This window comes from Neopsephotus bourkii, unplaced genomic scaffold (assembly GCF_033783945.1).
Source record: "Neopsephotus bourkii isolate Nb327-2 ecotype Australia unplaced genomic scaffold, CSIRO-AGI_Nbou_v1 NB_1542, whole genome shotgun sequence".
In the NCBI taxonomy this organism is placed as follows: Eukaryota; Metazoa; Chordata; class Aves; order Psittaciformes; family Psittacidae; genus Neopsephotus; species Neopsephotus bourkii.
Genome location: NW_026902018.1, coordinates 2,127,645 through 2,142,276, shown reverse-complemented (window position 1 = coordinate 2,142,276; position 14,632 = coordinate 2,127,645). Strand labels below are relative to the sequence as shown.

At 44.7% G+C, this 14,632-nt stretch overlaps 1 protein-coding gene across 1 annotated transcript in view; it reads right to left on the bottom strand.

Annotated features, from left to right (window-relative positions):
* Positions 1-1,193: 1,193 nt before the first annotated feature.
* MED13L (mediator complex subunit 13L) overlaps positions 1,194-14,632 on the bottom strand; it is a 186,204-nt gene continuing 172,765 nt past the window's right edge. Inside the window, exons 25-31 of the mRNA XM_061370538.1 lie at positions 14,285-14,427; positions 13,559-13,717; positions 12,349-12,525; positions 10,085-10,239; positions 6,863-7,024; positions 4,824-4,936; positions 1,194-4,139 (exon numbers count right to left, since the gene is read on the bottom strand). Of these exons, the coding sequence (XP_061226522.1) occupies positions 4,007-4,139; positions 4,824-4,936; positions 6,863-7,024; positions 10,085-10,239; positions 12,349-12,525; positions 13,559-13,717; positions 14,285-14,427 (1,042 nt within the window). The 3' untranslated portion in view covers positions 1,194-4,006. The remainder of the gene's footprint in view (positions 4,140-4,823; positions 4,937-6,862; positions 7,025-10,084; positions 10,240-12,348; positions 12,526-13,558; positions 13,718-14,284; positions 14,428-14,632) is intronic.

The window sequence follows — 14,632 nt, the reverse complement described above, 5'->3', positions numbered from 1 at the left end:
CCTGACCCAAACTGACCAAAGAGGTATTCCATACCACAGCACGTCATGCCTGGGATGTAAACTGGGGCAGTTACTCGGAAGGGCTGGTTCACTGCTTGGTCAGGCTGGGTATCGGTCAGCGGGTGGTGAGCAGTTGTATTCTCCTCCCTTGCTATTTCCCTTACCATCATTATTATTGGTGGCAGCAGCAGTGGTCTGTGTTATACCTTAGGTACTGGACTGCTCTTATCTCAACCCATGGGAGTCACATTCCTTCCATTCTCCTCCCCATCCCTCTGGGAGCAGCGGGAGGAAAGGGGGGGAGTGAGCTGCATGGTTCTGGGTTGCTGGCTGGGCTTGAACCACAACGTATGTATTACCTGAAGATTCCAAGTTCTGTCTAAACTTTTCCTATGGGAGAAGAATGCAAAATGGACCTCGGGTCTTGTTAAGGTCTAACACTGGGAAAGGGTCTGGCTGTTTATCAGTTTCTTGCACATCTGTGTTTAGAAATGAACCTGCTACATACAGAATGTCTGTGTTTGAAGGGCCCTGGCTCAGAGCAGGTAGTATTCAAACAGACTGCTCAAGGACCTGTCCAAGTGAGTCTTCAGCTTGTCCAGGATGGGGGTTCTGCAGCTCCACTGAGCAGCCCAAAGCAGCAGATCTGGTTTCATGTTCCTCTTTAATCTGGGGCCAATGCACTGCACCTGTGTCTCACTGCTGCAGGGGGACTGATCCACCCTGAGATCTCCCCTAAACACTTACCTGCAGACAGAGCTCTCAAGCTGTAGCTGGGACCATTGCAGCACTGGATTACCCCAGGTTGCTTCCACCCACCCCCCCGGGCAGAATTCTATCTGTTCACCTCAGCAGTAAAACTCTCCCAACAAACGTGATTTTCAATAGAGTGACTCTTCTATTTTGCCTTTACTTCCACTGGAAAGTCCTGGACAGTCCTGCTGCAGTGTGGACCTTCCCACGTTCCCATGTGAAAGGGGGCCTGATGCAGCTGTGGCCTTCTCACCAGGCAGCGCATGGAGAAGGCAGGAACCAGGTTAGTTCAGGGAGAGCAGCAGCGCCTGTCTCAAAAGTAAATGACTATTAAAGAGCCTTTAAATGATGTTCAGTTCCGGTCCTACCACACGGAACCCGCACTGCAGGACCGTGAGAGTTAAAGCAAATCCTTGTAAGAAGAAAACTCCACCAAGAGCTTCAGTAATTCAATAATTTATTCATCTAAAAAAGTGTGTAAAAGTATATAGCTCTCATCCACAAGGTATATATGAATGACATTTAAAATGGAGGTCTTTATTATTATTGTTTCTTTTATCAAAGTCTGTTTTTAGTGTATTGTACCAGCGATAACTGCGGATCTAAAATGAACTTCACATTTTTTTTTTGCTGTTTTCTCTCAAATTGTCGCCTGGATAGAAAAGAAGCTTCACTGCAAAATGCTCCGAGAAAAAAAAAACCAACCAAAAACCCAAACCCAAACCAAAATAAAGAGCGAGAAAGTCAGAACTCCCCCGAAATGTACAGCTTTTACAGTTAAAAAAGGTTCGGAAATATACATCCAAGCATGCTGGCCCCCCCCCGCCCGGTAGCTCAAACAACTGTAATAATAAGAGTTCTAATAACTCGGATTTAGGCAGGAATTTCCAAAGGTAGAAAGAAAACCAGGAAAATAAAATACCTTTCTGCACTCTGTAGGAAAGCCGGGGCTTTACATTTCAGCTGAAGTCAGTAAAAAACTCACAAGGAAAATAATGCATATTTAAGGGAAATATTATACAGAACTTTTCACACTGAAGTACATAAGGGTTTTTTTTTTTCTTTAAAATCTATTGCCATTCATTTCTTTTGCACAAAAACGTATAAATATGTCACCAGCTTCTCTTAACTTAAAAACATTAAATAAAAAGACACCAGATGAAAACTTCTCCTCTCGCTGCCCTTGGCTGCGGTTTGCAGTTTTGCTTAGAACCAGGTTTGCTGGGGCAGAAACGCCCCCCGGATAAAAACGGCCCCGTTAAAAAGAATAACCAAAAAATAAGAATAATCCAAAGTTCCGATGAATCCTGGGAACAAAGAACCCCCGAATGGTAAAAGATTACAAATGGCTACTTTACAGTTCGTCCTCCCCAAGTTAAATCTGTTTATACAAGTTTACAATCTTCATCTTTTTATGCTCTTCAAAAGGCCTTGAGAATTTTCTTTTCTGATTAAGAAAAAATAGTCCTGCAATATTTTTAAAGTCAATTTTACACTGTACACATTAGATACAAACGCTTTGCTATCAGGTTTGTCTTTTTTCACCTATACATTGCAAAGAGGATACCCACATGGGAGGGGTGGCGCAGAGAACATCATCATCCATTTACAGGTCATGTCTCTGCCTCCACCTTCTCATGACACAAGCCATTTTTTTTTTCTTTTATATAATTTGCTTTAAATGTTACATTATCTCAAGAAAAATACTTTTTAAAATCATAGATTTTCCTTTTTTTTTTTCTTCTTTTTTTTTTTTAACCAGAACATGAAAGTCTTTTGGAAGAACTTTAAAATTGGTGGGTTTTTCTCCACAGATAGACACCAAGGTCACAGAGCCCGATCAAAGTGCCCGACCCCTCCTGAGGCAGCCCCTGCCTGCTGCACAGTGCAACAACAAACATTAGAAAACGGAGTTTAAATAGAAACCCCTTGAAGCCTGGAATGAAGGAGTCATAAAAATACTTCAATTAGCCATTAACCTTTACAATGGCAATCATTTTCCTAAACAAAGTCACTTTGCCACCACAGTGGTAGAACTTCAAGTACTAATTTAATGATATAATTTTTAAAAATTATTTCTTTGAAATAATATTCCTATAGTCAGAAAAAATACACCAGATTTGGAACTGATTTCGTGTAAACAAAAACCATCGGTTTTGGATATGTACATGGACGAGCCTGCCCCAGCTCAAGGGCGACTTGGGTTTCAGTAAATACTTTTCTAACACCACTAAATTCACTGGAAATATATTTCAATCATAGCTCTACAATAGATTCATTTACCACTTTCCGTGGGCCCTCACAGCGGGCTTTAAAGTATTTTTCCTCCCTACCTCTCGCTCACTCACTCTCTTCCATTAGGTAGTGTTATCCTTCATTGAACACTGGCCGTCTCGTGCTTTAAGCAGGCTGAGTGCAGGTGAGAAGTCCTTAGGAGACAAGGGTGCCCTTCCCAGACTGCGTGTCCCTGCCCAGCTCGGGTTGTGACGAGCTTCAGGTTTGATTTCTAGGTCAGAAGAGTGAGAGGTCTGTCGATAAATAACCCTACAGTGGAACGGAGCTGGATTTTGAAGAGATTCGACTGTTCCTGGTCCTTTATAATTTAATCCCTCCCCTCCCCAAACCTCAAAATAAATAAAGTATCTTCAGACCATTCATATCTACATGGACAGGTAACAAATGCATGCATTCATCCCAATCCACTCTGACAGGAACTCCAGGTAGACAAAACTCCAATATTTATACGAGACTACAACTGCATGGGGTTTGGTTTGGTGGTTTTTGTTCTGTTCCTCCTGCAAAGTCCCAGCTGACGATGATCAAGCAACAAAACAAGTTGTGGGCAACCCAAACTGGTCGCTACAAGGTGTTTTTCCTTGCAGGGCTGAAACTGCTCTTGGTTGTTTCTCAGAGTTCCCAATGCAAAAAGATACTGTAAGTCTTCCTTAAAAAAATAAAGTATCAAAAAAAAGCATCACACTGACCAGTCGTTACTGGGCCACCAAACTAACACTGGCTTGAGGTTACTGTGTTCACTGTTCTTGGATGTTCCCAGGTTTTGGACTGAAGCTGCCAGAGATGTTAATGGGTACTTGAGTTTTGAACACTGCAGAATTCACACGTGCTCTTGGAGGAACAGAAGCACAGCACAGGACTGGTCTGAAGAGAAGCAAAATCGGGATCTTTGCAGACTGTGGCACGTTTCTCAGGTCGAGGGGAGAAGAAGCCAGAAGAACAAGTGCTTTTCTATCTATTAGAGTATATTCATGATGGCGTTGTACAACTGAGTGAGCACCACGAAGTGGACAGGAAGGCAGGAGCTGCGATCCTGAGTGGCAGGGTTACACGTAAGCCAGGACAGTGCATTGTACTGCTCCAAAACGAACCTGCAGAGAGAAACACAGAGACATGAAACTGGGATCATTTACTGCTTCCCCTCTTGGCTTCTCTAATGATTTTCTTGGAGGTGTCTCTGGTTCCTCCCAGCAACACACTCATGTGGACTGCCTGGCTGGACTAATGCTGGTGGGACCGGAAAGGGGAGAATGGGAAGCAGGAATGTTCAGGTTCAAGATGTGTGAATTTGAACGAAGCTATCCAAGTGTAGGCCCTCCTCAGCACACAGCTGAGATTTTGGAATCACAGAGGTTCAAATCCCACCGCCTTCAAGGCCTTGAGTCCTGAACACGTTTAAGGACTCTGGGCAACCTTTGCCAGCATTTAATCACACTTCTTGATGCTCATTTCTCGGTTAAGCGCATCTTTGCTTCCTGCCTGCTGCCTCATAGATCTTTCAGTCCCCAACACGTGGGATGGAGGCAAACACAACCCAGTATTAACTCAGGAAGGATATCTCCTTTCTATCCCAGTTCCTAAGACACCAGTATCAGAAAAGTACTGTTATCTCCTTCTGTAAGTCAGTTTGGTTTGGTCAGTAAAAGTAATGACTGGCACAGGGCAGATTAGCCCACTCAGTAAACAGAACACTGGGAGATGAAAAGGTCCCATGGAATTCCAGAGCTCAATCCCCATAACTTTAGGGAGGAAATGCAAATCCCAAGAGGCGTTACCTCAAGACATCTGATGTAGTTTTAGAGTCAAGGGGGTGAGGAACTCGCTGAGAATTTCTGGCAGGTAGAAGCTCATCTGTCTGCGCTACAGAGATATGGTGATGTAGTGAGGCCTGTGTGGAGGAAAAGAGCACAGATTAACTCTTCACAGAGCAAGATTCACACTGAACAGATACATTCTGAGCTGTCTCAGGACACCATGGCACGTTGGTGATTCTGCATTGACCCCACCATGACCATGTGTACTTCCAGGCTCCATAATGACTAGATTTTTGAACAAACTCACTTCTCTTTCTGACTAGAATCAAGGAGCTTGAAAGAAGAACACTGAATCTGTTCTAGATGGTAGCCAGGGGGGAAGTGATGAGGGGAAACACTTGGGAAGTGTCAGGGGTTTTTTGGTACTGCAGTATCAGACTCCGCATCAGGAGCCAGTGGCAGAGGGCCATGCAGAGGTGGTGTCTGAGCAGATTACACACTGGTGCCGTTGCTCTCTGCTGGCACACTTTCTGCCTGCCTTCCCGTTCTGTTGGAGCAGGGCTCCTGCATTAGTTTACACAGGAGCAGGAAAGGGATTTCTTCTTGATCTGGAGCAACCATGTAAGCCTTTCAGTGGGCAGCTGGGCATGCCACACAGCCTGCCAGGGCACTGCCTCTTTTATACTCCTCCAATTATGGCACATGCATTAGGGATGAAATACTGCAGCATAAAAACCCTTCATCCAAATCCAGGATGACTTCAGTCTCTATGCCTCACATGCTGTGCAAGTTTCCTGATCACAGCACTGTGCAGTGTGACAGAGACAGATCCCTGCTCCCCATTCCCCGTCCAAACCAAACCAGCATGGTCCCAGTCACGTGAAAGGCTTCATTCAGCCTACATGTGAGAGCCCAGTTGTACTGGGTTGGGGTGGTGGGGCAGGGAAGGGGGATGGCTCCTGCTCTGCTGCAAATGGAGTACAAGCTTACAGAGGAATTCCTAACATTGCCTGGAGCTCTGCTGACTGGGTTTTACTGCTGGAACTGAAACATGCTCTCCAGATTACTCATTCACAAAAAAAGGTAGTTTTGAGTTTATCAGAAAACTTCATCTCTAGCTCCAAAGCCATGGTGGCTTATTTTGTGTATTATTTTGAGGTCTCTGTTTTGGCAGTTGAAGGAAAAGCACACAGGGAAATCTATCCCTCAAGAGCACAGAGTGAGGAGTAAGGTTCAGTATCTGCTGGTGCAGGGGCTATGCAGCCTGCCGTGCCACCTGCAAGTCATTGTTAGCATCAGTCCCAGCAGTGCTTTTTCTGCATGAGGAAAGAGCTGAGACACAGACACCTTCACTGCTGACTGCCTCAGAGACGTGGATGAGGGAATTCGCTTGAGAGGCTCACAAAAATGTTTAGTATTTGTTACTCATGCTTGGAATGTGTAAAGTGGTACTAACTTGATTATCCTACATGGGATGCTATTCAAGGCAGGATTTTCACCTTTCCATGCTCACTAGTTCACTTTCTGGCTTCATTCAAATAAGCAGCTGTATGACACTAGGGGGATCAGTGACTCTAGTGAATCAATTCTGCTGTATACATGTCACAAGCACTTGCATTTCTGCAATGGAGGGTATCAGCTTCCCCCTGATACTACAGACTCCACTGTGCAACTTCTGCAACTGGGGAAATAGACACGTAGAGTAAATGCTCTGTCTGGAGGTGCCCCTCACTTCTACTCTGTGTCACAACCAGGTTATGGCAGAAGAGATCTCTCCTGTCTTAGAGGCTGACTGAAAATGAAAACTGGGATACCTCTGTAATACCAGACACAGCTGGCATGATTCTGTGCTTAGAAGCTGTCAAACTACTCCATTTTCAGGTAAGGGCCTTTAGCAGCAGGGAATTATGTTTTAATAGCCCAAGTAAATTCAAACCTAAAATTGCATTTCCATTTCCAGAACTGTCGCAGCTGCACTAACATGCACAGCCAGCATTTTGGAAGAAAACTCATAGCCTGTTCTAATTGCCTTTCCCCTGTTAAAAGACACCAAGACAGACCTTCAGGAAGAGTGGACACTGGTTTTGGGCCTGAGGACAGGATGACCAGAACCACTGCGGAAGATTCTCAGCTTTGGCAGTTGATACGAAGTACCCAAGAGCAAGAGGCTGCTGCTTCAGTTCTTCAGGGGCTTCTCTGGAAAGGAGACGTTCCCCTTGGCTCTGAAAGGAGAGTTGGGAAGGCAGGTTGTTATTCCATGCTATACACCCCACTGCAGCAACATCGATTTTGTTTACTAATTACTCAGTATTTAAATCAGTTCTGTTCTTAATGAGCTCTCCTTTAATCATTCACAAATCAGAGTCAAAGTTGTCTGATCCCTTCCTTTTTCCCCTGTAGCTGGGCTCCCCAGCTTGTGTTCCAGAGTTCCTTTAGATGGTCTTTCAGCTTGTGGAAGGATGTGTTAACCACTCAAATACGGAGGAACGGAGAGTGTCTGCATCTTTGTTAGTCTGGTTGTGTTTGATTTTACAGTTACTTACATTGAGTGCTCAATAAAAGCAGGGTACACTTGCTGCTCCTTGCTGTGGACACAAGGCACTGTGCTTTGGTTTTATTTGTACTACTGCACTGGGGAAGTGTGGGGGGGAAGGAAGCAACCGTCCTGCTTTGCAGCTTATGTCACTCAGTCATTTATTTATGCGCTGTATTTTTTGCAGTATCCGTTACTCATATTCTCATAATGCAACAAAAAACATTATTTAGAGAGGAGAGAGTTCAACAGGAGACCAGCTGTAAAACTAAATCAATCAGTCTTTGAGTCGCTGCCTATCAGCATGTATGTTTGTGATTTGATTTCTGGAGTAAAACTTACCTGAACCTTCCATGCCCATGGCTGGTGGGTAGCAACCCATGTTGCTGTGAGCCTGTTTACCCCATCCCGTGTGTATCTGCACACAGCCTCACCTATCCTGAACCACAGCACCAAGCCTGCCAGGATCTCCTCAGCTACCAGAAGGGGTGCTGGCTGTTCTGTTCTAGAGGACATTCCTATCCTAAACACATTTGGGGTTTTTTTTGGAAACACCCCTTATTATTTTCTCCATCCCTGGCAGTGTTCAAGGCTAGGCTGGACAGAGCCTTGGCAACACGGTCTTAGTGTGAGGCATCCCTGCCCATGGAAGGAGGGTTGGAACTGGATGATCTTAAGGTCCTTTCCAACCCAAACCATTCTATGATTCATAAAGGAAAAGCCCAAAAGATGCCTGTGAACTATTTTAGCTTGTAACTTATCTCAGAAGTGGAACAGCAGCTCCTTTAACCCATAACCATCTTCTAAGTCAACAGGTTAAAAGACTCCACTATAGAGAAACTGGCTTAACCACAGCGCCTTCACTGCCAGTCCTTCAATCAGGTCCTTCTCCAGCAGCAGTGCCTCGACCAGGAATCCAAGGCAGTTACAAACACCCCATAAAGGCAGGGGAGGCTGCGGCTCAGGAGCCAGGCAGCCAAGTGCCTGCTGAGCACTGAGGACACGCGGCGCTGAACCGCAGCAATCAATTAGGGGTTACATGGACGGAGGCGCGACCTTCCCCGACCCACGAGGTAATGATCACACGCTGCTGCTTTTGTCAACCCCAAAATTACACAGCAATTACCAGGCCCTTGTTAATGGTTAAACTGAATTACTCTGACAGGTTCGCCTAGAAATGGCTTGTCCAGGCCTCTAAGCTCTCTGGTCATTAACCTTCCAGGGCTGCTCTTAAAGCCACTTGGATGGAGTTCCACAGAGAGTAAGTTCTGTAAACACATCCCTGAACGTGGTACAGAATAGAGATGGTTGAATGAACTCAATGAGAGAGAGAAGTTGTAATGAGTGATGAATTGTGATTTATGGCTGGAGGGTTTAGTAACAGCATCTAGAACATTTAATTTGCCACGTACCAGTTTGAAATAACCAAGTGACAGCAATGTGCAATTGTGTAGCCTTTGAAGCGTGGGTTGGAGTATCAACATAAGGAAAGGTGGTTGCATAGCAAGATAACAAAACACAGTGTTAGCATTTCTGTGGCTGAGGCAGAAGTAATTTTTCCCTCTCAGACTGTATTAAGGTGACCACTGAAACATCCTGGCTGAGGACTTTTCCCTTCCAGGTGGGGAATCAGCTCTGTTTAGTGAGTCCTTTTCAGGGAGTGAGAATTCTTCTCTTAAGATCTTCCTTAGGTTCAGAAAAATGCAGTGCTGTGTTACAGAAGCTGAATGAAGCACCACAGAGCTCAGCTCTAGGAATACTTCCTGCACGTATCTACTTGGTACTTGCTTTCGTAGCAGTTTTACAGTTAAAACCACCAGTGACAGCCACAAGATCCAGTTACGTATATTATACAGATTTATATACAACTTTTAAATGCACAGGGTTATCTGTTTCCTGTATACAAGTCACCCTGTTTCTTTAATAAAATACTGTATTATTTTGTAAAGAAGCAAGATGCTATTGCCTTAAATGTACCATTTCTAGACTAAAACTTCTGCACAGGGAATTCTGAAGCATCATACTTCTCCACACTTGTGATGGCAACCACTTGAAGAGTACAGCTAAGTCTCTTTCACAATTGCATGGATGGGTAAAAGAGTTCCATCAAACATGATCCAAGGTGTGCTAATGCTGATTCAAAAAAATACCTTGAATGACCCGAAAGAATCTGCATTTTATGTAATCTCTGGTGTTGGAACCAACTTTGGAAAAGCCACTTCAAACAAAAGTAACTTACAAGCCCTGTGTGCTCTGGGCTAAGTTTTACTGAGCAAACAACATTCGCATAAGCACCCAGAGCACCTGGGGAGTCCCTATGGGCAAGGGTTATTACTATCAGAATTAGCTCCCTTCTGCCCCCCTAGAAACTCCCATGAACAGAGCTGCCATCTGCCTTTCTCTCAAAGACTTGTCACTTTGTGACAGGGACATTCCAAGTGATTTCCCAAAAAAACACTTGGATGAGACCAGACTTATTCAGGGCCACACAAAGATAAAGCTTCTCTCTCCTCTCCTGCTTTCAATTACCTTTACACTAATAATTGACTTCAGAGATGTAAAGAGCCAAGGCACAGGCATCTTCTACAGCAGTATTTAACCACCACCTTGAGTGGTAACAGTAATTTCTGCTGCTATTGACCTGGTTATGTTTGAGAATCTACAGGAAAAAAAAGTTTTGTTGAAGGATTTGGGTCCTTTTTTGCCATTTATTTCCAATAGCCCGTGCCCTAAAGTGCTCCAGCCTTACCCTGCTGTGCTGGAAGTGAGATCCCACTCCAATGCCAGATGGTGATCCAGGGGAAGGAACTGGGGAGGAATTTGGTGAAGAGTGAAGATTCCCTGTTATTAAAATCCTAATGTCATTGTCCATGTCATCTGGGAACGGGAGGTCAAACATGTCATCTGGAAAGGAAAAGAAAGAGAAATTATTCCCAGTGTGCCTCTGCACTCATTTTTGTCAAGAGATTTCTGGGATTTATGAGCACTCCCTTTAATTCATTCTCATACTTCTTTAACATTCTGCTGAGGCAGATGGAAGCAGAGACAAGCACCTGACTGCTCAATTCCCTGCAACCACACGCAGCTGAAAGGAAAAGTTGGCAGACATCTATTAAAATAATGAAGCTGAACAATGGTCAGAGATGAACACAAATCCTGTCACAGCAGCTTCATCAAATCCGAACGGATCTTCACAACACAAAACATGACCCTTCTCTGCAGCTGGTCTCAGAAATCCATTCACTACACACTTGAAGTCCACCAACCAAAGCAAGGTGTGCTGTTCCCAGCATGTGCTGCTCTTCAGGCTTTGGCACTTGGCTCCAAGCATCCTGGAGCAATCCCAGCAGCTTTAGGGGCATTGCTCGCAGGATCCATAAGGACAGCAATGCCCCTGCTCCTGAGCTCTGGAGTTCCATGATTATTTCAGATACTGCATCAGGATTTCCTACAATGCAGCTTTTAATGTTTTAATTTCATCTCAGAAATGAAATAAAGGTGTATTACCATCATTTGCTGGTTTTATTTGGTTTATGTTAATATGTGGTAGAGATGCAAAGATACAGTGAAAACGTGTTTGCATTCTGTGAGCAGCACATTCCGTCTCTCAGGCATTTGCAACACTGGTTACGACACCACGAGTGATTTACACGATGGAAAGCTAACCCATTAAAACACAGCAAAACTCACAAGCATCACGATATGGTTTATAGGGTTTTTTCCTTATCCAGAGTTTTCAGCAGGCAAAGGCGTTTAAGCAGTATAACATTTGAAGTACACTTCAGGACACAGAAAGGGACAGTGGGAGCCATCTGAATTAGCTGGACTAATTAGAGCTGCAGCAAAATTTATGCTAAAACACACGGAGCCCTCAAGAAGAGCTCTGCATTTCTACACATTGAAATTATTTCTCTTGGAAAAGCATTCACTCTGCAGGAAAAGGGCAAGGCCACGTCTGCGCTGAACTGATTTCACCTGAAGGCCCAGGGTGGAAACACGCAGGTGGTTGTTTTTCTGAATCTTCTAAAGAGAAACAATTCACTGCAAGAGCAATGAATTAACTCAAGTTCATTAACTTCTGTCCTACAACCTCAGTAAACAAGACAGAACTAATGTCATGCTCTGCTTAGCCTCCAAAGCATAAATGAGATGGCTAATAGCATAGGAAGCGGTTTAATCATTAAGTAGAAGAGAGTTAAGAAAATTAAATCTAACACCCTTTTGGAAGCGCCAGCTCTGGTCCCTGGTGCTCATTAGCATCTGGAGCACTCCAGGGCAGGTTAATGCAGGTTAAATATTTGTCAGCACAGCACTCAGCAGGGCTCTGGGGCCTGCAGAGGACAGCTGCTGCACTGTGGGGAGGGGTAACTTCCCTGCTGTGAGGCCCATTGGAATTCCAGCAGGAACACATCAAAGCAGACTCTTTCCTTAAAAATAGTGGGCCTTTCTTCCTCTCTACACTGGAACTTCCCCCTGCACAAAATGATTCTGATGGAAATGTTTGTGGTTACTCTTGGTTTAGTTTATTTTATAGTAACTTTTAAGGACTTGTGGCAAAAGAGTTAGGAAAGATATAAAATAGTACCCAGAGTCTTGCTGACACAAACCACAGGGATGCACACGCTTGCAAAAGCACAAGCTTAACACTGAGTTCTCAGGTTAGCCTGCTCTGCCTACTTTACACAACATGCATCAATTGCACCACTGCTATAAACCTCACGTGACCTGATCCAAGTCACAGCAACAAGAAAAAGCATTTTCAAGTCTGTGCCATTTTGCTGCCACCACTGACTGGTTCATATTCCTAATGGAATAAATCAGCACAATTCCCTGAAAACAGACCTTGGAAAAAACCTTGTCCTGTAACTGTGAAGTACAGGGGTGTTCTCTTCAAGCTGAACTGGGTGCTATGGTGTCTATGGGAGAACACTGGTTCACTCAGGCTTCTTATTCATGACTGGTGCAACTGTGCTTATGTTCTCAATAGCCCACGGAGAGCCACTGCTTACTTACCATTAGTAGGGCTGAATCCATCCTCATTGGGGTAATTTGCTGGTGCTACCTGGATAGTAGCGGAGGTTGGGAAAACCAGGATGTGTGTGCAGGAGGCATCCTGCGGGGTGTTCAGCTGAGATGACTGCAGATTCAGCGCCGTGCTCCGGCCAAACACTGAGCCCATAGTGACAGCATCTGCCAGAACAGAAGCAACAGCAGAGACGTTCATTTCCATCACCTTCAAAATAGGTGCTCTGTGTTCAAGTTACATCTCTGTGCACCTAATCTGGGCTTGCAAGCTAATACACGTTTGAGGGTTCTTATCTTAAAACGAGTTACCAGAGGAGCTTGAAATCAAGATCACAAGTTGTACAGATGATGTTGAGCTCTGTGAATTCCCATACAATGCCTCACCTTTCCTTTCATTCTGCTGCCCTGAACCAATGACTTCCCTGTTACATGAGCAAATGAAGTTTATTTTGACACGGATGTCTGTGTAATTATGAAATATACCCTACTTCAGTTGACATGAGGATAGCAAAACTTGCCATCTATTTTCTCACATTACAAAAACTCTGCTTTGAAAAGTATTCAACTTGATGAGTCATGTTCAAGCTTGCTTAATTCTGCCGCAGGGAGTATTCTTTTATTTCTAAACTTAAAAAAAGCCCCAGAGTAGTTGGCAAGGATAAGTCACCACGTACATTTAAAAGCACATGCATACATAATGCAACAAATAAGTAAAAGGAACTCCAAATTTGAATATATTTCAACTCAATTCTGTTGACTGCTACTTATAATAGAACTTTCTGAATACCTTAAATATATCTGGAATAAATACATCTGGAAAAGCAAGCAGATCTGTCCTTACTCCCATCTGCACAGACTCCTGCTCTTTCACACTGTGGATGCTTACAGAGGCTGCAGTTGTTCTCATGACTACATCATCACAGCCAGGTGATGGGGACTGGTCTCCCCAAAGATGTGATCCCTTCCAGAAGGAGCCCATTGCTTTGACAGGGACAGTACATGCAGTACTCCTTCCCTGAGGAGTTGCACTCCCAGCATAGTTTCTCTTCATGGTACTCTGGGGAATTCTCCCAGCTCAACCTATTTTCTACCATGTTTAGCCATGGCAGTCCAGGACTTCCTGTTGGACTCAGAAGTCTTCCCAAATTCATGTGCTTCTGTGAAAAGTATGGAAAAGAAACAGTTGGATAACACTTACCTGGCATCACGACAAATGATCCCTGTGGCTCCATAGCGACGAGGCAGGCACTGAGGATGGAAGGGGAATCTGCTGATGAGATGCCGCACATGCGGCACACCTCCTTCAGTTGTTTGCTGATTGTCTGCAGGGAACATTCCCCAAGGAGGATACTCCAGTCTGAAAGGAATAAACATGATGATGGGACCAAATGGTGCAAATAGTAATGTATTAGTAACACTTTGCAGCACAGGGCCCTGCAATCCGGGTATTCTGTGCCCCGCTCCATGGGGTTTGCTGGTATCCCATGAGCTACCTGATTATTCAGCCACATCCTGAAGAGGATGTGTGTCTTTCAGAATGGGTCTTTCATCCCACCTGTAGCTAGCAGAGGTACTGGTCTGGTGTGAAACAGGGCAATGGGCATGGATTAGGAATGAGAATTGAATCCTGTTTCTGTTTTGTGACAGGATAACTACTGTTCAGACCTCTTCCCTAATGCGACAAAACCCCCTCGGAATACACCGTGCAAATTCTAGTTAACCTACACAGCATCCACAGGACATGAGGAGAGATGTCAAACCCGGTGTAGAAAGAAGCAACTTGTTTCTGCTGTCAGGGTGGGATTATCACCTCAGTGTTCTGGTTTTCAAGGCCCATGATCAGGTCTGTGAGGCATTCAGCTTTTGCACTAGGGCCATGTCTCCACTGCAAGCCAGGACGAGGGGCAGTGCTGACACTTCCTACCTTTCAGCTCCCCATGGCCTAGGCGGCCGAGCCGCCCGATGACAACTCTCCATGGCAGGGATGTCATCTGCACGATCCCAACACACCACTCCCACAGCTTCTGCAGCCCGATCTTCCGTGCAGACAGCTTGCTCCTCCTCGACCTGCAGGTTGAGGAAGACAAAAACCCAACAGTGAGAACTGAGTCCAGGACAATGGTCAGAGCTCTGTTCTCTACAATGATTTCACTGCTTGCCCTCCGCAGGAGTCCTGACAGTCCTGGGGAGTGCCCAACTCACCTTTTACTACCAAGAAGCAGAAACAGTACGTGCCTGCTGTCAGTATTACTACTGCAGTGACATGCAAGAG